The following is a 25,254-nucleotide window of genomic DNA, read 5'->3' on the forward strand; positions in this document are numbered from 1 at the left end:
CACTGTGGGACACTGAAACTCTGCTGATCCTGTATTCACTGGATGTTGGAGGGCTGTTTGTGTTGGGTGCTGTCCATTCATATTTCCACACCTTTCCTTCACCTCCCTGAATCTCACATCTGAGAGTGATTGTCTCACCAGTGAATATCTGAGACCAGCTGTGCTGCAGTTTCACAGCAGCCAAGACTGTTCAACAAATATTGTTAAAAAAAAGAAACAACAACAACAAAACAGGGAACAAAAAAAAAAGATAATGCAAAAAGTTGTTTCCAGTAGCAGGTTTTATCATAATTATGTGAATAAATGCTGATTTGTCTTTAAAAATGCCTCAAATACAACAACAAAAACAATAATAATAATAACAGAAAAAATGTTTTAGTTCAAGTGAAATGTTTAAACTCACCAGTTTTCTGAACTGTGACTGAGTCACTTTCTGTAATGATGATAATTTTCCCTTCAGCCCTGCAGGTGTACGTGCCTCCTTCAGACACTGAGATCGTTCTGCCTGATTCATCAGTTATTATGGACTTTTCTTCAGATGACGTTTGTCTGAACCACTCATATTTTAAGTCAGCAGAGTCCTTCACATCACAGGTCAGTGTCACACTGCCCCCTGCTGGTATGGTTGTGCTGTCTGCTGTTAGTGTGGCCTTGCCATGTACTGTAAGTTAGAAATAAAAAAAAAAAAAAAAAATCCCCCCAAAACAAGAGAACTATTGTCACTGCAGGTTTAGTGAGAATTTTAAAAAGGCCATTATGTTTTACTAGATTTGTAGTTCTGCATCTGTTCACCACCACAGTAAATCAAATAATTAATGTGACTGAAGTGCAGACTTTAAGCTTTTACTTAATGAGTTTTACAAAAAATAAATAAATCATGAATTGTTTTAGAATAACAGCCATTTCTAACCACAGTTAGTTCAGTGGGAGCAGAACTAAACTCAAAACAGCTTTACTGATGAAACTTCACATGAAAACCGAAAACCCGGAGAGGGCTGAGTGCAAAAAACTCGGATACTAACCAAGAAATACAGAAAAAACAGGGAAAATAACTATGAGACAAATCACGACAAAGGCTGAAGTACACACATGTAGAGTAGTGGCAAATTTCTCTACCAAGCTTTGAAAACATAATTTTTCCACTTCTTAATGTGAGATGTTCAGATTTATTTCTGACTCGTACATACAAACAAACAATGTCACGGTCAAAAAACGATTTGCTGCTTCAGTGCACATTTCCATTGCCGTCCTGGCTCATTCTAACCTGCTACCACACATGTGATCTAATGTTTTCTTACCCAACACATTAAACTAAACTAAACAAATATTTCTCTTTAGATTGGCTCTAACATGTAGTAATCAGGGAACTAAATCGGGGAGACAAGACAGAGGGAAGAAACACCCGAAAACAAGACATGGGACAAGGGACTGTCAAAATAAAACAGGAAGCATAAACACTGAAACAGAGACTAAGACACAATCTTGACCCAGACAAAAGGTAAAAAAACAGGAAGACAAGTCTGACTAAGCACAGGAGATCTAAGAGAAACACAGACTAGACTCAGGGAACACAGCAGGATGGGAAACAAGCTTGAAGAATAACTGAAAAGATAACTATACACACAGAATATGAATGAAAACATAATCTAAGAAAAAGTTTAATATTAGAAAAACTAAAAACTGAAAAACCACAACAAACCAAGTGAAACAGAGAATATCAAACAGATGCTGAGAGTCCAAAACTGAAATGCTTGGTCCAAAATCCAGGATCATGACAGATACAGATCGATACTGTTCAGATTTTATAAACAGGAAGAAAAGAAAAAAAAAATCTTACCTTCAGCATTTCCATAGAAGAGTGTGCTGAGCCCTAAAATCAAGATTGAAACATCATCCAACTCTTTGAAAAATGTGCATTTTCAGTTGATGTTCATCCTCAAATCAGTTTCTGAGTTCATAAACTATAAACTTTAAATGTAAAACAGCAGTGTATCCCACACAATGTTAAAATGAGCCAAGTCAGCACCAATCACATTCTTAGACAAACCTTTTCACCTCCTCGTGATATTTAAATAGTTTCTTTAATCAGTAACATGCAAACAGAGAAAGTCAGTGATGTACTTACAGAATAACTCCAGCACGCAGAGCAAAGAGCGCCTCATCCTCACATCCAGCTCTGCTGCTTTAACTGTTTTACTTTGTACTAAAAATTAAGCAGAAGAAAGAGATGTTGTTATTTATATAGATACGAGTGTAACTTCTTCTTCTGACTCTTTCTGCTTGCTTCCTTTTCACACTGAGCTCAAACAGCAGTTGTAGCTTCGACTGCAGCAGTTCCTGTATATTCAGAACAGATCAGCTTGCTTCTTGTGTGGTTCCATTTTTGTTTTCTATTCAAACCTGTTCTGTTACTAAACCCAAAGTTGTTCTGACTTGAAGGAACTGAACCTCAACCCTTCTGATTATAAGAAGATTCTAGCTGCTCTGCCTCCTCAGCTACAGCCATCCTAATGGCTCCAGCACTGTTACATTAATTAAAGTTTATTTATTTTTAAAGTTGATGTTTAACTTTGGTTCTAAGTCCTGTAGCAGCAGTAACTTGAGTGAATGATGCATACTGAGCAATTATACAAAGCACAGCAACAACCGTGCATTGCTTTATTGTGTTAAACAGTTTTATTTGACTGAACTTCCTCTTCCCCGTTTACACATAAAGAGGTGTAATAGCTGCCACATACTCACTAGAGCAGTGAGCAGACAGTAAATTCACTTTGACCATGTCCACACTAGCCTGGATAAATTTGAAAACGGTGTTTTCGTCTGAAAACGCTCCACGTCCACACTATTGTTTTCATGCGTTTTCACTGAGTTGTTCATCTACATTGAAACGGCCAAAAACACTTACGTTCCAGTACTGCGCATGCGTGAAAAGCAAGAAATTTCTGTCTCCCACTTATTTACTTTCCAGCTCTTTGAAACGTCGCGGCAAACTGAGGCCCAGCACAGAGGAAAAGCACAGAGTTTTTTAAATGGACTAACAATGAGGTGGAGTTGTTGCTGCGAGTAACACAAAAGTACAAAGTTGCAAGAGCAAGTGAGAATCAAAGAATTTGAACAAAAGCTATCACACTGCGACGCAAAACGACTTTTTTAAATGTATCCTCTTTGGAGAGCGTTTTCAAAAAGCTCAGCTGTCCTTGACTGAAAACGCCGTCAAGGATGCTCTCCTGGATGGGTATGGAACACAAAAACAACTTTTTCTCTCACTTTTGGCCTTCCGTCCACACTGAGACGGCCTTTTCGGTCACGGAAAATTGAAAACGCTCTCTAAAGTGGATCAATTTGAAAAACGCCGTTTTCGCGGCACAGTGTGGTCGGCGTAAACTGAGACTTTTTAAAACGATGACGTGTTTTAGTCATGTGATGCAGTCATGTGACCAATTAAACTAAGCTAGCGGAGGGCATTTTGTTTGCTCTCAGTTTTGACAGCCCTATTAAAGATTAATATCTGTTTGTACATGCTCCAGATAGCTTTTCTTCAAATTCTTTAATTCTCACTTGCTTTTGCAATTTTGTATTTTTGTGTTATTTGCAGCAACAACTCCACCTCATTGTTAGTCCATTTTGACGCGACCTTTCAAAGAGCCGGAAAGTAAATAAATAGCAGACAGAAATAACAACAGGTCGAAGTGTAGACATAGCCTCTGATACCAAAAGTAGTCACTTGTCTGCTTTTACACACATATAAACATGAGTGATATCCCATTCTTAAACCATAGGGTTTAATATGATGTCGGCCTCAGATCGTCGTCTGCACTTCAAGGTCAGATGAACGATGCCAATGAGGACGCCAATCTTCACATTTTGGACAGACAAGAAAGATCGTTTGAAACAGGACATCTATGTCACCGTGAACGACCATCTTTGAACAGAGAGGATGGCTTATGACACCAACCATCTGCCACCTACAATCTAGTTTTGAGATCCCTTCCCATATGCCCAGGCACATCTTGCATTAGGTGACGATAGCTCACATGAAATTGTGAGGCAAGGTCACACAATTTTATGGTTTACCCAAAACCTCTGGCGATAGTGATCCACGCCTTTTTTCACAACTTGAGTCACATGATTAATAGTGGGCCAACAGCCCTGTTAAGCAACGACCTGCATTAGGGTGTAAATACCCGGGACTCCAACATTTGGTTTTAGAATTTAAGAAGCTGGAACAGCTGAATTCAGTGATCTGGATGTGAGTGAATACTTTTGGCCATATATAATATCACACTGTGAAACTTAAAAAAAATAATCTGAATGCACATCTTGTACAAACTAAAATATACTTGGTAACTAAATACATGTGTCCATCCATTCGCTTCCACTTATCCTTTTCAGGGTCACAGGGGGTACTGGAGCCTATCCCAGGTGGGGAACACCCTGAACAGGTCACCAGTCTGTTGCAGGGGTAACACACACAGACAGACAACCAGTCGCACATTCACAATCTAAATGGGCAATTTAGATTTTTCAATCAACCACAGAACGCATGTCTTTAGACTGTGGGAGGAAGCCGGAGAACCTGGGGAGAGCCCACGCAAACATGGGGAAAACATGCAAACTCCACACAGAAAGACCCCGGCCTGATGGTGGAATTGAAGTCAGGATCTTCTTACTGTGAGGCAACAGTGCTAACCACCGTGCTGCCATATGCCCACATACATGACATACATAGACATACATAACATATTACATATTCAGCAAGATGCTTTTTAACATAACTGAGAGAGGAAAGAGGAAGTGGATAATCAATAAAAATTCATTCCTACAAGAGATGACAACCAGCAAAGACAAAAAAATGAGTTTTTAAAACTTTGCATCTTGCTCTCTCTGCTGCCAGCTGTCAGAGATAAAACATGTTTTCTGGAAGGCAACACACATATTTAGCTTAAATTGTTCTTCCTCATTTTAATTCTGCAGCAGAAGAAAAAGATAGTCAAGTCATCATTGTGTTACTGAAGCGAGCTCGGCAGCTCAGTGCTGACTCACAGTGACAGATATAACACCTCTGTGAAAGCCAGCAGGCAAACATTATTTTACCATCACATTGTATCGAAACAAACAGAGAATCTCTCTCAGCTCTGCCACACATGCTTCACACCACTGATGCTGACAAACATGTTATTTTCATACATGTTTTACAAATAAACTACTGTATTCTGAGTTACCACCTTGTCGGCTCCAGTAATTCCCAAAGTGTGGGCCAGGGCCCCCTCGTGGGCCATGAAGGTAACACAGGTGGGCTGAAATTCAGTTTGAAAATACAAGTATCACAAGTTTGGTGAAACAGAGCTGATTCCACTTTGAAATATTGTGCTTCTAGGACCAGAAGAGAAAACAGAATAAAACAGGAAAGTTTTATCATCTAAAGCTTAAAATGAGACAAACTTCACACTGGTCCAGCCTTCAAAAGTTCAGTCAGAGCAAATATTCATGAAACATTTTTTTAATGAACTTCATGATGACAGAACCCAACCAAGGCCAGGAACCACATAAGTACCAATGGGTACTGATCAGTGGCAGAGTTCCCAAAAGGATGTCAACAGGTGGAACTCACAGAGCAGCAGATGATTGAATCTCTGCAGTCTCTGCCATCAGCACAGGTGGAACAGGAAAGGTTTTTTTTTTACACATTTCCTGTTTCAAAAAACCATCATTATTTCCACACTGTGGAAATGGGCACATGGACAGCATGGACAGCAGAACTGTCATGGTCCCTGTGCCTCACCAGCTGATACGTATTAGGCAACATGTGTTTTTGTTGTTTTGCTCTTTCTCTCGCTCTCTCTCTCCTACCAGAGGGGGTGCACATTACAGGCTCCCGCCCCTGGTCCACGCACCTGCCATTTCCACACCTGCTGCCTATCTTCGTAATCCCGAGTCCTACTTAAATAGGCAGCACTGTGCTACTCGTCGCTGGATCGTTGAGCTATCAGCGTCAGTTGCTCAGTAGGCTGAAAATCTGAATCAGTGAGTTGTTTCTGTCAGTTCATCTCTTACTGAAGATTTTTTGTGCAGCTCTTTCCCGGACCTCTCCCTTCCCTGGTCTGAGCCTGAGTCCGTTAACTAATCGTGACAACAACGTTTAAATCCCTGGAATACGAGACAGCTTTTTAGTCTGGTTGACACATGTGACGTGTTGTAATGTTACCAGATACATCTTTCTTCAGTCAAGGCCAGAGGAAATAGTTCTGAATATAACTGTAAGCCTTATGAACACCCAAATGCTCTGATTGTGGGATGTCTTCAAAACTTTGTGATGAAATCTACTTGGCACAACCACGGTAAGCTGTATCAGAAAGAAAATAAAGCAAAACAAAAATAAATAAATAAATATTGTTTTTTTTAAGTACTTAGATGAGGAAGCCAGTTTTTTGTTGCTAGTTCACTGTGAGAAATGTCTAGAAGCAAGTCAGGTGTAGATACAGCCCTATTCTCTGGTCCACCTCACTCGACTTGAGCTTTAAGTGCCTCCCTTGTGTAATGACACATGGTGGGTTGACTTCAAGAATACATGAAGCTGATGCATCATTACCCCAGAGCTAAACAGGTAACAGCTGACAGCAAAAAATCAGCACCAGACTAGTTTTTGCTTTTTGCCACATGTCCATAATGTGAGAATCATCTCACCTTCTGCATCAGCTGAACCTGTGTGATGTTTTGTTATTAGACTAATGTGCTAATCACAGTTTGACCATAATGAACACCAACGTTGAACCTCAGGAGCGCATGTCACCAGGACACCCTAGATCGAAGGATGATCACTTTTGTAATCATATAATCAGATCTGCAGCCCCATGTTCTGGACTCTCAGATGAAGCAAGAAGCTGAGATGATCGCCACCTGGTTGTCAGTTGGATCAGGATTCTGAAGGAGGCTGGGGATCTGACTGCATCGTGTTCTTCTTCTCTATTACTGAGGCAGCTGCACAGAGCTGCTGCTGCAAGGTTGTTGGTGCCTGTCGTGGTGGTATTCCAGATGGTAGACTTGAGAGGTAAAGACAGCCATCAAGTTGAAGACGTCAAACTCTCAGGCTTTATTAGCTTGTGGCACCTTGGAGGAGGCTAACAGGTACAGGCAGGCCAAGCATACTGCAACCCTGGCTGCAGCTGAAACTAAAACTCAGTTGTGGTAGGAGAGTAAAAAGTTTATAGTACACCTGGAGCACTGTTGATGTCAACCAAGGATATTGTAAGCAGTAGAAGGAATACTTCAAAGATCTGATTGAAAAGCCTTCCATAGAGGATTCAGAGTCTGGGGATGAGTGGGCTCCATTAATAGGAGTGATGGTGGTGATGTAGTGAACTTATTAACAGTTATTAACATTCACAGGGTAGACGTGATACTTTGAGATGAACCTAAAAATACCAAAAACCTGGAGCAAAAGTTTTGAAACGCCTGTTTTGTGGTGACAGTTGAAGGCAGCTGTATGAAGGCAGTGTGAGAAATTTATTTTCATGGTTTCACAGCACGTCATTTTTTCCCTTTAGTTTAGTATGTGTCATCACTGCAGTGACACCATTTTTAATCTGCTGTCACACACTGTCATCCATACTTAAATGTACCAGAGAAAATTATTACTGTTATTCGGGTACAGGGAGCAAATATAAACATGTGTCATGCACACAGAGAACAAAGTGAAATTCCCACTGTGACCTTTGTGTGAATTCCCTGTTAATTCTCTGCTATGAGCTGATAACATAAAACAGCATATCTGTAACACAGAAGACTTCAGGCTGAAACCACAGGCTGCATTTCCTCTTTTCTAGGTGGTCACAAACCACGAGGCCTTTCAGTGGATAAAAAAAAGCCTCTGAGAGGATAGAAAGTAACCACCAACAGTCATTTACACACATGTAGGTGTAAAAAGAGATACAGAAGACTAGAGCAGCTTAAAGGGGTGGCAGTAAAGGCATACAGAGCAGTAGTTAATAAAATTCTATTTATTTACAGTAAATTCCTGTATTTTAAAGCCAACTAAAAGATGAACTCTTCCTAAATAAAACAATAAAAACAAGCCATGCAATGAAAAATAAAATCACACAGAGCAAACTAGCAATGAAAGAGAATACTATGCATGAAGTGACAACAGCCGTAAAATAAATCAGAATAATATGGTAAAGATATACTCTGTCGTCTATCAGTTGTATATCACCTGTTACTGGGTCTGGCTCCTCCTCCAGGTCTGACACTGGTTCCAAAGAAACAGCTCCACGGCCTCCTGCCGCGACTTCCTTTATGTCCTCTTTGCTCTAAGTTTAAGTTTACCTCATTGCGTTCAGAGGATGAGGTTAGGAAGTAACAAAACTACTTTTCAAAATAAAAGCATACAAACAAAATACATATGTTGCAAAAGTGTACTAACTAACACAGAGTGTGATACTAAAATCATTTCCACCAAGTGGCAAAAGCACTGAAGGCTGCTCAGAAGAAATAATTCATCCTCTTTCACTTTTAAGGCTCATCACACTTTGTTTTTTATAGACACAGAAAACTGTGTGTATTGTATTTATTTATTGCAACATGACATGGCAAATAATAGACTCTGAAGTCAAAGTCTTCAACTTTTATCTTCTAATATTTAACATCCAGCCAAGCAGATGAAGTCATAATAAAATGACTCCCTCTGTTGGCAACCAACTCCAAACACAACCCAGTGATTATATTTTGTACTAAAGTACTACACAAAACGTCCTTAAACGATGACTTAATGTATTTTTGATAATGAATACTTGCAATAAATAACTTAAAACATTGTAGTAACACATCAGGTAGCAAACAAACTGAACACAGAAGCACTAAATGAGCAAATCACAAATCAACAATCAGGAAAACAGCTGCTTATGAAATTCCCACGGTGCTCTTTGAATTCCTTGTTTCCTCTGCTGTGTGAAGTTTGCTGAAAACATCAAACCTGCTGAACAGAAGATTTGTGGCTCAACCCACAGGCACAGCCAGAAATCATGAGATGTTTCAGTTTCCTCTGATAAAAAGACAAACAGCAGAATAAACAGTTTGTTACACACGTGTAAGGACGACAGACCGCTCAGAAGAACAAAGAGGTTGTTCTCTATCGTCATGTTTCCAGTTTTAAAATACACCCATCAAAAAATATACACAATTCTTGTTTTATGACTTCAGACTAAGGCTGCCACAAATGCTTATTTTGATAGTTGACTAATCAGATCATGCATCCATTGGATCATAAAACGTGCAGCTTATTGCACCAGCAGCATCTGCTCTTATATAACTATCATTAGCTTACAGCATTAAGTGTTTAAGATATGTGCTAACTAAAAATAAAGACTAGATGATAGTTTATTAAACTTTAATGAAATTTGCAGATTGTCTCAGTAAAGTTTAATAATAAACTCAGCCGTCTGCTCCTTGCTATCTAAAATATAACAGGACACTGGAGTAAATTCTACCATCTCACTCTTTTTAATCAGTTTTGTGTGATGTTTATTCAGCTGTGTAAAAACTATAACTTTAATCTCAGCCAAACCGATTTACTCAGGAACAAATAAAACACTGAGAAAAGCCAAAAAAATATATTTTTTTAAGTCATCTAAGTGACTTAGATCATGTTTAACCTGAGTAGCCAAAGACCGCAGGGATCTGAAAATGATGTGCCGGGGAGTTCAGTGTTCTCGCCGGCTCTTGTGAGCCTTGAAACCCCGGCTAGCTATCGAGCTGGTGGGTAACAAAAAGGAGCACTTTTGCCAATATGTGATGTCTTGATAAACAGAGCAGATATCTGAAGTGCACACAGCTACATTCTCAGCTGAAAATATCTTAAAAGTTTATTTTGTAACCCAGAAAGAGTAATAAGAGTAATATTAAAACTAAGTAGCTGCCGCCATTCTTGGAAACTGGAATTGGCTGGGCCGCGCTATGAATTTTGGGATAGGTTGGGCCACGAAGGATACACCCGACCCATCCTTCAAATCTGTTTTAAATGTTAAAAATATAGTTCAGTTTTAGAAGCTTTTATTCAAGTTGAGCAATTCAGATTCAATCTAACTATAAATGCATGAAAATGAATAAAAATGTTTAAGATAAAGCAAAAACCCCCAAAACAAAAAAGAAAAGAAATCAAGAAATACATTCATTACATTCAAATTCACACAGTACTGATCAGATCATTTATTTAAATAATGTAGATTTTTAAACAAATACAGTAAAAGTATGTGTTGCTGCCCATAACAGTACTTTTTAATGTAACACTGCTGACTTAAAGTCGTGCTATCAGCTACTAAAGATCACATATTTCACACTTTGTTCTCACTGATGTTGAAACAGGAAACATTCAGTTAAGTTTTATATACAGAAAGCTTTAAGAATATAAAAACAGCTGACTATATAGAACACAGTATGCTTTATGCTATAAGAGAGTACTAACTCTATATGATATTATGATGTAATATTGTAACTGCACATAAAGCTGAGCATGTCTGATATTTGGGCAGCAGAGAAGCAAGAGTGGCTTCATAAAAAGCTTCTTCTTGGCTTTGCTGCTACAGCTCTCCTCACTGACCTGTAAGACAAGCACAAAAAGACAAAGTGATTTCCAACATGTAAAGATATTATGAGCTGAAGACATTTAATAATGTGAAGAATAAATCAGCCTGCATGGCAGCAGAATTACTGAAAGAGCTTCCTGATGTGACTTCAGAATAAACTGCTGCATCAGCTGCAGGACTTGATTTTCCTGTGAATGACGAGAAGATCATTGAAAACAATAATATCATTAACCAGGAGGAAACTGGATGTCTCCACTAATGCAAAGATAAAATAGTAGATTTTTAAAAGCTGATGGATTGTGAATACATAAATATAAATATTAAAATAAACAGATTTACATTGTAAGAGCAGATAAACATGATGAACAATATTCAGTGGAGATGATGGCAGACTTTGCTCACCTTTGTTTTTCTTGGCTTTTTCTTTTTTGGGCTGTTTGACCTCAGCATACATCAGACTGTCCTCTAAAAGAGACGTCAGAGCTCAGGACACATTTGTTCAGCACAGATATGATACAAACATGTTGAATACATATGGACTTTAAACTTTTTACAACTACAGTGAAAGAAATCTAAGTAAAAATCATTTGTTGCCTGTGACACTTCAGCTTTGCATGTGTGTGTTTTGTGATTGAGGTCTGGGTCAGAATCTGTGGATGCTGTGATTCAGTAAAGCTGAAACACTGATTAGTAAGTGAATAACTAAACTCCATGTTGACCTATAATTACCTGCAATATAATGATGTGATGACATGTTCAAGTACAAACACTGAATGAGACTGTTGTGACTGTACCTGCAGCTCCTGTCTTCACCTCAGAGTAAACAGCACTCTGCTCTGGTTTATGATGCTTCCCTGTGAAGATGATCGAATCCACAAAAGAAAAACATTTAATATATTTTTAAACTTTTCAAAAACTTTCCAGGCTTTTTTTCTACATTGTATATGTTTTGTATACTCACACTTATTTCCAAAGTTTTCCAGTTCAATATTAGAGTAAATGACATCTGGGGGTTTATCTGCACCTGAAATGTTCATATTTTAGTTACACAATTGTAAACCAATGACATGGTGCCAGTTTCCTTAAATTAAAAGACTGTTTCATCTCTAGCTGCTCTGTGCTTTTCACATGATGTACTGCACCAGTGTTTCAGTGGCTCACACATGAAAACCAACATGACACATTTTTCAAAGATAAATGAAAAAACAGAAAAACCTTTTACAGAGTTTCATTAGTTGTGTTTAAATCAACAACAGGACTGTCAGATATTTTCAGAGCATGAACCCACCATGGTGTTACTGTTTGTGTTGTTCTGATATGAAACAATAACATTTGTGGATTCTTTCAGTCGAGTTAAAGATACAATCAGTTTATAAAATCCTGTTTGTTTCTGATCTTTTGTGCATGTAGTCAGTTGGTTATTTAGATGTTTGTGCAACTAGATTTTAATAAAAACTGAGCACAAACTGAATCTAAGACATGTGAAAGTTAATGGAGATCTGGAAAGACCAGCTGTGGGGAAGACAAGCGTCCTAGGGTCAGCTGCAGGGACAGTAGGGAGACCTCCACCCATTGCTCCACCACCACAAGATGTTCCATGATTAATGGAGCAAAACATCAATGAAGGGTGGCTCCCAGCTGATGACCCTTCAGCTACCATGATGTAACTGTTGGAGGTACACAGTGTTGGGGAGTAATGGAATACATGTACCGCCGTTACGTATTTAAAATACAAAATATGAGTAACTGTATTCCGTTACAGTTACCGTTTAAAAAGGTGGTATTTAGAATACAGTTACTTTGTTGAAATAAATGGATTACACTGCGGTACTTTCCTGTTTCATTTTGTCGCGGGTCAGGACTGATTGGGTTTTGTTTGACAGCTACGTTCTGTTGTTCCAGGCGGCAGCGTTACGGTTGCCACGGTTACAGGGCGACGCTCTCTCTCTCTCTCTCTGCGACTGTGTGTTTCCTGGGCGATCCCACAACTTAGACATTCACATTACTCACACCCTCATTACACATACATATAGGATCTTGGGGGTGGGCACAATACACGGAGTCCAAGTTACCATCAGGGTGTACACCTCACCCCAAGAATCATTGCCCACCTCTCAATTTTAAATACACGTAGACAGGGCTGGACTGGGACAAAAAATCGGCCCGGGCATTTTGACTAGAGACCGGCCCACCAAAAATGTGACGTCATTCAGAAACCGCAAAGGATTCTGGGAACTTGTGGCAAACAGGTACTAGCGCATGCAGGCTTTCAATTGAACTCAGTTACACAGCTATAAAAAGAAACACAAAAAATGGCAAGAAGCTGTTGTATTATTAACTGCAATAGCCGGTGTTGTGCCAAAAAGTGATTTCCGGTATTTGCCAAAAATTGATTGCTCGTATTTAAATTGCTATGAGTAACTTGTTGGGCTATAATATGTGAAACATATGTCAAATGCATCCCTCATGGATGACATAAAGTCATCTCTCCATCTCTCTCTGCTGCTCTTCTGTCTCCTGTCACGGACTTCTCCACTTTTGATGATAAATCAGCCTGGTGCAACATGTAAGGATTGGCACAATTTGTTAAGATTGTGAGGAGTTTGAGAAACTAACCTTAAGCATAAAATACAATTTACTATCAGTAACTTCATAGCACCCGCCCAGCAGTATATAAACGCCATCATGCTAGCTAGTACGCAGTACCAGTTATTCTAAGCAACTGTAAAAAGTCAGCACAACGAAAACAAACTCCAACTAAACTTGGTTTATATCTGACACAGATAGACAGCAGGTCATAACCTCTTACCTAAAGTTCAGTTCACTTGCCACTATGACCGGCGGCCACCTCGGTCTCTCTTCCTCCTGCCTCCCCTTTCCCTTATCCACCTGCTGGCCTCCGCCACTTGCTGATGTTGCTAAATCTGTGGAAGCTCTGTCATAGCCACCGCCAAACAATTCAGTTATTTTTACACATTTGGCAGCGTCTGCCTGAAGGGCTTGTTTCTTTTTGGCCCTAATTTTTTCTGCACCTCCTTTCCTTTTTTGTTCTCCATTTTCTTTAGTTCGTCTATAAGATTGCTAAACAAGGGGGCGGGTGCATCCGACCTCCTCGGCTGTAATTGGTCCAGCCCAGAGTCGATCATGACCAATTGGCCAATCCAACACCTTTCATTATTTATACCCTTCCAAAAAAAAAAATCGATCGGCCCATAAAAACAAAAAATCGCCAGCGGCCCACCGGGCAAATGCCCGGTATGCCCGATGGCCAGTCCAGCTATGCACGTCGACATTGAGGGCTAGCAGGAGGAACTATGCGCTTACCTGCTGCTCCTTGGCAGGTAGCTCCATGCCCTCCTGGGTTTTAATTGCACCTTAGAACACACATGCATCAACACTACTATGAGCGGGTGGAGGGAGGTTTGGAGTCTTCTCTCACCCCCATTCTCTGCGGCCTGCTGGAGCAGGGGGGCTAGGAGGAGTTGGCCGTCCGGCTGCGGTCTGGGGTGTGGGGCCTCCCTGCTGCTGCGGAGTCGGGGCGGTCTGCCTCTCCCCACCGCAGGGAAAAGGGTAACACCACCTGGGTCTGGGTGCGGTTCCCCCCTCCAGGGGCAAGGGTACCTAGACCCGGTTTGTAGAGTACGCTTGGGGAGTGTGATCGTGTATACAGCGTCTCTTTATGTCTGTCTCCACGTCGGTTGAGTGTGAAGTGCATATGAGAGCATGAGGGTGGGAATGGATGTGTGTGCCTGTATGTTTGTGTCTATATGTCAGGTTGGGTATCAGACGCCACCTCTCTGGGGACATCTCGGGCCCTCCAAGGTTTGGAGGCCTATCTCCACCCACCACCACTTCCCCTACCGGTGGCGGACTCCCTCAGGTGTCGGTGCGTTGGTTGTTCTTTGTATCTGGGGGTGGGCGTCCGGGTACACACCGGCTCACTCCTTGGCGGCCGCTTATTGGGGCTCGCTCGGGCCATTTCGGAGGTGGGGTGCCCCCGGCCTCTCGGCCTGGGGCTCGGTCACTCAGGCACAGCTGGCTGCCGGCGGAGCTCATGGGCGCGTCACTGCAACTCCCCCTGGCTTCTGCTCCGCGGCTGCTGAATGAGCCCTCATCTGGGACTCTCCTTAGCTCTTACTGGGACAGTGGCGCAGCTGCCCCTCTGTGGGTCTTCCTTGGTCTCTTGTGTTCTGGGGGCCTCTGGATGTCTGGAGTTTTGATCTCCTCCATACCTGCTTGATACCATAAAGGACAGGGCTGTGGCTCCCCACACTCCCTAGCAGATCATTACATGGAGAAACCTTTGGAATGCAAGCATGCTGATCCACACAGGTATGCACACAGGTGTACACATGGGTATTCACAGACGCGGACTACAGCTTTCTTGGCTGCTGCCTCAAAGCACACTGTGCGCTGTCTATCTTGCGTGCTGCACAATATCGTTTATTATTTAGTAACTATTGATATCAATGGCTGGCTAGTTTATTGTGATGGTGCTGTTTTTTTTTCTCTTATTATGTTGCTCTTTGTTGTTTGCTGTCTCCTCTGTTTTTTTTCTCCATACAGGTGACCCAGGAGTTTTTTTTTTTTTTGTTTTTTTTTTGTTTGTTTGTTTTTTTCTCTCTTCCCCCCCTTCTCACCGTCTCTTCTCCCCTTTGGTTTTCTTTCTTTCTCTCCCCCTCTTTCTTTCATTCTTTCCCCCTGTCCTATCCCCCAGTCATGTCTGTCCCGTTTGCAACTAAAAATAAAATAAATTCATAATTATAATAAAGGTCAATCAAATGGACCAATATGGCAAGGCCATGATGATCCACTTGGTAAAATAAATCCGCTTGGCATCTTTCTTGGCCTCAAGATAACAATTCTGATGGCTATAGATCCAAACGGGACAAAAAAAGAAAAGAAAAAAAAAAAAAAAAAAGAGAGAGAGAGCGCCTTTTCGTTGTTGTTGTTGTTGTTGTTGTTGTGCTAAGCTAACAGGCAGAATGCTACAAGCATAGCTCTAAAGAATGTAGCATCATGGGCAGTGTAGTCCGTGTTGCAGGGAGAATGGACTGCCATACACGTTATGTGTCTGTGAGCGCGAGGAGGGAGAAAAAGGGGAGTAGAAAGGTACAAGTTGTCATCGAGGAAAAACGGGAGCTGGAAGCATGTAAATATAATAATAACCACTTCAGCCAAGAAGAGTGCCTGACGAGCCCAGTTGTAAGTAAGCTATTAAGACTCGACTGTACACCGTGTTCGTGTTTTCCTCCGAAAACAATAAGTTCCGTTGGAGCAGCCTTTCAACGCCTCTTTCTGTCTCTCGCAAGAAAAGTTGACCCAGACAACAAAGTAAAGCTATTTTTTGGCTACGAGCCGACAGGGACCCCGCCGTATTAGTCAGAGGTCCCTTTACTACAGTTCGGAGTCGCGCACCTTCAGTAATAGTAATAAATCACACAGCAATAGTACATTCACGTTGTTGTAAAAAGCATGATAATATATTAAGTAATCCAAAGTATTCAGAATACGTTACTGTCATTGAGTAACGTAACGGAATACGTTACAGAATACATTTTGGGGCATGTATTCTGTATTCTGTAATGGAATACATTTTAAAAGTAACCTTCCCAACACTGGAGGTGCAACAGGTAACAATGTGTAGCAGGTAACTTCCTGCCTGTGCTTCCTTCAAGGTCCCTGAATGGTTGACCCGGGGTTTGATGTTTTGGTTTCTCTGGTTTTCTATTTTTGATCATTCTTAGTTTCATAGTTCTGTATTTTGTATTGTTGACATTCTCGTTTTCTCGTATGATGTTATGTTTACATTACAGTTATCTGTCTATTTGGTTAATGAGAGGTTGTTTATCCCCTTGTGTTCTCACTCTGTTCTTTCTCTCTGGTCTCCATGTTTTGTTTACTGTCTGCGTCAAGCTCGTGTGTCTTACTCCAGGTCTCAGTGTCACTCATTTCCTGTTTTATTTTGGACTCTGTTCTCGTCTGTATCGTGGGTCTAGTTTTACATCCTCCATAGTCATTCTGTTAACCTCTTTTCCATTAGTAACTACTCAGGTCAGGTCACCATGGTTTTCAGGGTTTTCCATCAGGTCATAGTTCCTGTTACCAGGTACTTTTTCAGTATTTACTCAGCCGGAGTTCCAGGCGACCCGAGGCGATCCCAAAATGTGACGTCAACAGCCTGCATCCCACTGATTGACTGCTCAGTGGCGTCACTCAATGACTTATGAGAGTATTACATTGATGAAAATCAAAACAGCCATTTTTGAAACCCAGCAATGAGGAAAACAGCTACAAAAGCAACACCGTGGTCCCAGAGTGTGACGAAAATTCACAGACTGAGCAGCAGGTATATCATCGCCTCAACGTCCACCTTCATTGTAGTGTGTTTGACGCATCCTAATTACGTCACAGGATGCTCAGCCACGTTGCTATTAGGACGACCACACACATTAGGTGGTACTTGACTGTAATAGAAAACCAGTCAATACGATTCGAATAGTTGTGAGTTGATCCAAGTAGGTACTAATGCAGGGGTGGCAATTCCAGGCCCCGAGGGCCGGTGTCCTGCAGGTTTTAGATCTCACCTTGGGTCAACACACCTGAATCACATTATTAGTTTGTTACCTCTGGAGAACTTCAGGACATGTTGAGGACCTAATTTTTAAATCAGCTGTGTTGGTTCAAGGACACATCTAAAACCTGCAGGGACACCGGTCCTCGAAGCCTGGAGTTGTCCACCAATGTACTAATGGAAAAGGGGCATTAGTTATCACTGTGTTCCCACCTGTTTCCCATCATCTCATTATATTGTGTTTTATAGACTGTCTCAATCTTCCTTTACTGTCACATCCTTCATCAAAGTTTGTTTTAATAAGATTTGTAGAAATTTGTTTTCCTAGTTTTTTTTATTTGGATAATTTTCTAAGTTCTGTGATAAAGTTGTGTTTTAGTTTACTAACCGTGACAGATACTCAATGAAATGTCAATATCAATACTAATACTAATAATAACAATAATAATAACAGAAAAGAGGCTCTTACACTTGGACTGTCTGCAGCGATACAACAAGAGCAGGAGAATAATAATGAGAGAGACTCCACAAACCAGTCCAACAATCAACCACACAGGAGACGAAGAGCTGTCAGCTCCTGACACAGTTACTGTAACAACAAATAGCAATTAATTATTAATAAATTAGAATTTTATAAAAAAAAAATACTTTTATAAAATGGAGCCGAGTGACTTTGAGACTTAAATCAGACAATATAACGTTCCTTCTCAGTCATTGGTTTATAAAAATCCATCAGATGTTTTGATCCTGCTCACCTTTAACTGACATCCAGCTCTGTGCTGACTCTCTTCCTGAGTACTGACACTTGTAGAAACCTTCATCAGACTTTGACACTGCAGAGATCTTCAGCTCCCCTCGGGGATCATTTTGAATAAGTTTGTCATTGTGATAGAAAAACACATTGGAAAGTATTTTTTGTGTTCTCAAACTGCAGCTCAGACTAACAGAAGCTCCCTCAGTCACAGGATGAACAGGACTCACCAGGATAGGACCATTACCATCATCTGTGACACAATCACACACAATTGTTTCAGTCACATCAGCTGCTGCACACTTTTAGAAAGAGCTGACAAACAATAATAAGAACAGATTGTACAAATGTTTTTCATCATGAAGATCTGATCTTGTGTATTTAAAAACTGCTATTTTTCTCCAGATAAAATGACTTCACATACAGCAAAGCTGGGACAAAAGTTCATGTGACATCTAAATGATTCAAATCCAAGAAGTAAATGTATAATAACATACTCTGTACAGTGATGTTGACTGCACTGCTGAACTCTCCTGATCCAGACTCACACCAGTACACTCCAGTATCTGACTTTGATGTGTTGATGTCACATGTGGATCCAGTCATTCTCCTACAGTCAGAGAGTCGGCCGTCCTCAGAGAACTTCCTCACTCTCCACTCAGTGAAGTTTCCCTCACAGGTCAGTGAGACAGAGTCAGAGGTGAAGTGTTGCACTCTGTCAGGACTCACTGTGAGAGACTCTGCTGAATGAACATCTGGAAACAACATGCAGTGAAGACACAAAGCTCACAGATGTTAGGATCAACATATCACAGTGGAAATATACGTTTGACTTTTGTTTGGTTCACAAGAGTCCTGATAGTTATGCAGCCAGATTTACAGACTTTCAAATCATCAGCATGAAGATTAAAAATCCTCAAACTGACCTGCAGACCAAACAAACTTTGGTCGACTGTGATCAGTGTGATACTCTGGGTCTCCTCTTCCAGCTCTGCACACATATCCTGCTGTGTGTGTCTGTCCATGAATGATGTAGGAGTCCTGTGCAGTCCCACTGCCATCAGGTAGCAGCTCATAACTGGAGGATTTCTCTGATAGATCAGGAACAGCTTTATACCAGTAGAAGCTCCATCCTGCAGACGGATGTTCAACCTCACAGTTCAGAGTTACTGAGGCTCCAGGACTCAGCCATGATGGAGACACAGTGAGGACAGGACGGGGTTCATCTGTTCAACAAAGATTTTCTCTCAATGTTTCGTCTCTTAACTCTGAATTCAATGTCACTAAAATGTTGACTCACAAATATTTATGATGAACTTTAAGAGTGAGACTATCTAAACATATCAAATATCTCAACATGTACTAATAAAAACATATTTTTACAAACTGTTTCTATTTCCAGGTTAAATGAACTATGACTCTACTTACTGTCAGAAACTGTCAGTGTGACTGAATCACTCCACTCTGTTGTTTTATGCTGTGAACTTTTCATTCTGCCCTTACAGCGATAGTTTCCACTGTTGGATGATGAAGCAGATCTAATCCTGTATTCATTTTGATTTGGAGCTTTTATCCTGCTGTTTGTTTCCCACTCATAATCCCACTCAGTGTCTCCTCCATGGATCTCACATCTGACAGTGATCGTCTCTCCTCTGTGTATCTCAGACCAGTTTGGATACAGAGTCACAACAGGCCTGTTTGAGGCTGTTACTGTTCAAGAAAGTACAATAAAAACACATGAATGTCAAAAATGTTGAAGTTTTTTTTTTCTTCATCTTCCTCCTTAATCAGGAATTTATCTGACCTCATGTTAAACTGACCAGTTTTCCCAATCCTGACTGACTGGCTGTCCTCTGTGTAGTAAACTGGGTTTCCTCTTCCTCCTCTGCACCTGTAGAGTCCTTCCTGTGAGACACTGATTTGTCCATTTGAGTGGAAAACTGCATCTTGTGTGGTCAGGGCTTCAGAGGATTTCTCATCTCTGTACCAGTAGTATTTCCATCCAGATGATGATGATGGGCTCACAGAGCAGGTCAGGGTCACACTGCCCCCTACTGGAACAGCTGTGTTATCAGCTCTCAGTTTGGCCTTTGGTTTATCTGCAGTTCAGTTTAGAAAAAGAACAAAAGTCAATGACTGAATCAAACCAGTTGAAATAACTTGGTGGAAATATGGAAATAATAAATATCACATAACTTTAATGGTGAAGCTGCAACAAACTGTACAACTATCACACAAACACAACACTAATCTTTCATATTTAATTTGCTGCATTTCTAAGTTAAAAACACACATGAGGAACAATCAGTGGATTTAATGTTTCTTAGTGGATGTGGTGGAGCAGCTGAGACAGATCCAGCATTTGTTCTGCATTTCATCTTTCATGTATTAGAGCTGCACAGCAGAGAAGTTACTCTCATATGTTTTGTTCTCTTCACTGTGAATAAAAAGCTGCTGTTCAGGTTTTTGTTGTTGGAATAAAAACTAAACATTTTACTGACCAACATGAAAGACAGTTATAAAGCTGTAAGAAAGAAGAAGTGCTTTTTCCTTATTTAGATACTCTGGATGAAAGATCTTACATGATACAGTCAGTGTGATGATATCACTCCACTCTGAGAAGAAATAGTCCCTTCTGCCCCGGCAGCTGTATCCTCCACTGTCAGACTCAGTAGCTCTGATGATTCTGTATTCATTGGATGTTGGAGGTGTGTTTAACTTGGCTGCTCTCCATTCATACGTCCACTGAGCTCCTTCACCTCCCTGAATCTCACATCTGACAGTGACTGTCTCACCGCTGTATATCTGAGTCAAGGATGGCTGCAGGGTCACAGTGGGCTTACTGGGAACTGTTCACAGGAAAATATCCAGTTAGACACAAATAGAAACATAAAAATTCAGATGTTTAAAACATGAGAGTAACATGAGTGGAAAAAAAAAAATCAACCTCAAACAGGCTACAGGGTTAAACCACACCTCGGGCCAGTCTGACCACAGATAACTGTTTTCATCACGGCCACATCCCACTTAGTAAAATAGCTACAATCAGCACAAAGACAGTCAAAACCAGGCCAGAGGCAGGACTGTTTCATCAGGATGCACTGAGATATTTTCAAACACCCTGACCTGTAGCTGGTTTTTGATAGCATACTGTGCTACATGAAGAACTGTATAGACCAGCTGCACAGTAGCACAGAGGAAATAGCTAAACAGGGTTATACAGGTCACCCAGAGGATAGTCGGCCATCCTTTGCCCTCACTTGAAGACCTGCACAGCTCCCGCAGTCTCAGGAACACGAAGAAAATCCTTCAGGATCCATCTCACCCAGGTCATGCACTGTGTGAACGTCTACCTTCAGGCAGACATTTCAGAGCCATAAACACAAGAACTAACAAACTAAGGAACAGCTTTGATCCCTCAGCCATCACCATGCTGAACGCTGAACAATCAGATCCAACACAACTCTCATATACAGTGTTTACATTGTTACAGCACAGTCTCATGTTTACACCTGCAGGTACGGCTGGTGTTTACATCAACACTGTAACAAAGAAACATTTGTTTTGTTGTTTGTTATTAAAACAAAATCTGAAACTTTTCACTGCAAGATCTCACTTTTCTCCTCAATTTGAGGTTTTGTAGCTAAAACACATTTTTTAAAAGGTCTGAATCGTTTTGTTGATGTTTTTTGGAGAGCACATTCTCTGTGAGGGTGAGTCCTTAATCTCACAATTTTGGACTTAAATCAAAAACAAAGTTGAATAAATGTTTCTATTTTCCCACCTCTCCAAGTAATCTTAATGAGCAGAAAACTTATCTGAGGGTTAATAAACTCACAGCTATTAGATAAAGTTGTTAGCACACATTACATAATGACCTCTTAGTCTGGTAGAAATAAAATAATTAAACTCACGAGTTTCTGTAACAGTGACGTCACTGCTGTCCTCTGTGTAGTAAACTGGATCTCCTCTCCCTCCTCTGCAGTGGTACAGACCTCCTTGTGAGACACTAATAACTCTGTTTGCTTCATTTCCTCTCATGAGCTGAGCTTTAGAAGAGACTGAATCACGTCTGAACCAGTCAAACTTCCAGCCAGCAGAGCCCTCCACAGAGCAGCTCAGTGTCACACTGCCCCCTGCTGGTATGACTGAACTTTGTGCTGTCAGTGTGGCTCTGGGTTTACTTGCTGTTGAAGAAACAAAATAAGTAAAACATTAAATCACCCTCAAGAATAAACTTGTTACAGCACTGATCAAACTTTAAACTTTCACTGATTAATTTATCTACAAACAGAAACAAAGTAGTTTTTGTTGGAGCTCTTTAAAGCACCTGCAAGGATAGCATGCTAATGCTAAGCTAGCCAATAACCAAGAGTGATGAACTTCATCCTAACAAACTGATGAGCAGTCAGGCTGCAGCTCCATTTCTACCTGTTCATGTTTCTACTGTAGAATCACCATGACAACCGATGTAAGGTCTCTTTGTGCTGATTTTGTGTAAGAATTTTTTTGCTTTACTTTTTTCTAGTAATGATCCCAACAAAGAGGAGAAATACCTCCAACATGCACAAACATTTGACCTCACAGCCTCTAATCTGCATGAATGTCTTTGATATTGTGCTTAGAGATGGTGGCGACTCTCAAAGTGGAGCCAGTGAGAATCAATAAATTCTTATCCATTCCCATCCCTACCTGCATGTGACACATTAGACTGTCTAACAAACTAAAGATTTCACTGATTTATCATCCTCTTATCAAACTGTCATCTCTGTACATTCCTCTTTAAACTGCTGATATTTTAAGAGCCTCCATGGTGTCTCTCCTTTCTGTTTGCACAGTGAGAAAAACTGTTGTCCTGAGCTGCCTGCAGACAGCTGGATCATTGTTGGAGTTTTCCTATTAAGACAGATGTAAACATGAAAACATGAAATGTCAGCATGAATCATGGTCCAACTCACATGAAACTGTCAGTCTGAAGGCATCACTCCATCCTGTTAAGAGATAGTCACTGCTACCCCGACATCTGTAGTCTCCACTGTGGGACACTGAAACTCTGCTGATCCTGTATTCACTGGATGTTGGAGGGCTGTTTGTGTTGGGTGCTGTCCATTCATATTTCCACACCTTTCCTTCACCTCCCTGAATCTCACATCTGAGAGTGATTGTCTCACCAGTGAATATCTGAGACCAGCTGTGCTGCAGTTTCACAGCAGCCAAAACTGTTCAACAAACAAATAAACACAAATATTAAACTGAAAAAATCATAAATTAATTGTTACTTCAGGTTAATCATGATGTTTCGTTTTATTTCACAACAAGATTTCACCCTCACCTTGTTTCTGAATTGTAACTGCAGCACTGTCCTCTGTGGAGAAAACTGGATCTCCTCTCCCTCCTCTGCAGTAATAGATGCCTCCTTCTGAAATACTGATCGTGTGCTCTGATGTTCCAGCTCCTATTTTCTGACCTCCAGAAAACTGTGAATCACGTCTGAACCAGTCAAACTTCCAGCCAGCAGAGCCCTCCACAGAGCAGCTCAGTGTCACACTGCCCCCTGCTGGTATGACTGAACTGTGTGCTGTCAGTGTGACTCTGGGTTTACTTGCTGTTGATGTTACAGGAAAGACAAACATCAGACTGTCAGTTGCTTTAGGAAAATCTTTGTTACAATAAATAAAGATTTTAAAGAGAAAGTAAAACATTCAAGAATCATTTTAGAAATATGCAATTTGTTGTTTTTTTCAGTAAGTGCTTAATAGTAATGATCAAACTTTACACATTCACTCAGTCATTTAGCTTCTAGCACCAAACAGAAAACATTTACCTGCATGTGACACATTAGACGGTCTTCATGCACAACTACACTACAGATTCCCTCTGACTTATTCTTCATCTATTCAAAGACAAATGTCACAAATACAAAGTACTTTATCCATGTTTAATCCATGGTCAGTTTGTTTGTGTCCTCTCTACATTTCCCTTTAATAATAGTCTAAAGTCACACTACACTGAATGGTGTCTGTTATTGTTCGAGCACCGTGACCATCGCTGACATGGTTCCAACATCAAGTTCATGTAGTTTTCTATGATGTAATTTTGAATAATGTAAACACCTTATTTACAGAGGAAAACTGAACAATCAGAGAGGCTGACAGACTCCAATGAAGTCTCCAATAAAATAAAACCACACAGGAGTCCTTTGAGTTTAATTCAGCTAAAGATGGAGTTTGTGTTCCTCATGAGACCAAACTTGGCAAAATCTGAAAAACCTGTGGAGGGTCTTGTTTAACGCTGCCACTGCAGCTCGTCTAACATCTGATTGGTTACCATGTAGAGTAAGTCAGCACAGATCAATACTAGACAATCGAATGCGATGAACTGGTGGTACTGTGGACGTGGGGCAGCCAGGTATCCCAGAATGCATTTCAATTCACAAGCAGTAATTATAGTGGTATAGAGTATAAGTAAAGTTTTAAAATACCCTGTTTGTCTGTCACCAAGTGTAAATGACCTCATTAATATTTGGTAAAGTGTTTTGTAAACTTATGAGTGGCTATTATATTGTTGGAGTGAATGCTTTTATTTTGAAAGTCACAGAGCGACAAGGTGCCGTAAATCAAGTAGCGTAAACCATATGGCAGAAGCGCGAGTTTTAATGCACAGAGAGAAGGTGTGCTCTATGGTTAATGGACGGGAATGGGAAAAAGAACGGCTATTAAGGTGCAACACTGAGTGGAAAGCAGTTTCTTAGCACCTGGTTGATGAGGGAACAAGGTTTGTACCAAAGTTTGTCCTGTAGATATGTATTTTGTTGTTTTACGGAGCATATAGCTGCTGACCGCTACTAAGCATGAAGGCTAAGTTTTCACCCACTAGAGGGCGCAAACGTACCTCGTCATGTTTAGGCAGCGATGCAACGATTTCCCTGTTATATGCAATAATTTACAAGTTTTAGTGTTATTTGTTATGTAAGGTAAGGAGAATTAATTTGTGATTAATGAATAAGTCAAAAGGTTAAAGGTAACACACTGTTTGATTTACTAATAGTCTTTTATTCTGTATGTTGTAGCTCTTACGGTGTGTTCACATACACGGCTGTTTAATAAAAGGATTGCGAACCATCAGTTTGAGAGACCATCTTTTCAACCGGGGATGCTACACCAAGTGTACTTTTTTAATCCATACTCATTTTGTTCGATCCTATTTGCAAAAGTGCTTCAATGTTAGCTTGGCTAACTGTTAGCTGTTAGCTCTCGATGCCACAAAGCACGACTCCAGTCACACAGTTTAACACCCACACTGAGTGAACACTGGACATAATTCACTGAGGTTGTATCTGTGGGGTGATGTTT

At 40.6% G+C, this 25,254-nt stretch overlaps 1 protein-coding gene across 1 annotated transcript in view; it reads right to left on the minus strand.

Annotated features, from left to right (window-relative positions):
• Window positions 1-10,640: 10,640 nt before the first annotated feature.
• LOC146636221 (Fc receptor-like protein 5) overlaps window positions 10,641-25,254 on the minus strand; it is a 29,230-nt gene continuing 14,616 nt past the window's right edge. Inside the window, exons 9-20 of the mRNA XM_085350299.1 lie at window positions 21,817-22,089; window positions 20,485-20,751; window positions 19,723-20,001; window positions 19,331-19,606; window positions 18,829-19,128; window positions 18,400-18,657; window positions 17,907-18,155; window positions 17,621-17,740; window positions 11,539-11,601; window positions 11,372-11,431; window positions 10,980-11,042; window positions 10,641-10,765 (exon numbers count right to left, since the gene is read on the minus strand). Of these exons, the coding sequence (XP_085206425.1) occupies window positions 10,641-10,765; window positions 10,980-11,042; window positions 11,372-11,431; window positions 11,539-11,601; window positions 17,621-17,740; window positions 17,907-18,155; window positions 18,400-18,657; window positions 18,829-19,128; window positions 19,331-19,606; window positions 19,723-20,001; window positions 20,485-20,751; window positions 21,817-22,089 (2,333 nt within the window). The remainder of the gene's footprint in view (window positions 10,766-10,979; window positions 11,043-11,371; window positions 11,432-11,538; window positions 11,602-17,620; window positions 17,741-17,906; window positions 18,156-18,399; window positions 18,658-18,828; window positions 19,129-19,330; window positions 19,607-19,722; window positions 20,002-20,484; window positions 20,752-21,816; window positions 22,090-25,254) is intronic.

Source organism: Diplotaxodon limnothrissa, linkage group LG3, assembly GCF_057381915.1.
Source record: "Diplotaxodon limnothrissa isolate DT_005_m linkage group LG3, D_limnothrissa_male_GT1.1, whole genome shotgun sequence".
In the NCBI taxonomy this organism is placed as follows: Eukaryota; Metazoa; Chordata; class Actinopteri; order Cichliformes; family Cichlidae; genus Diplotaxodon; species Diplotaxodon limnothrissa.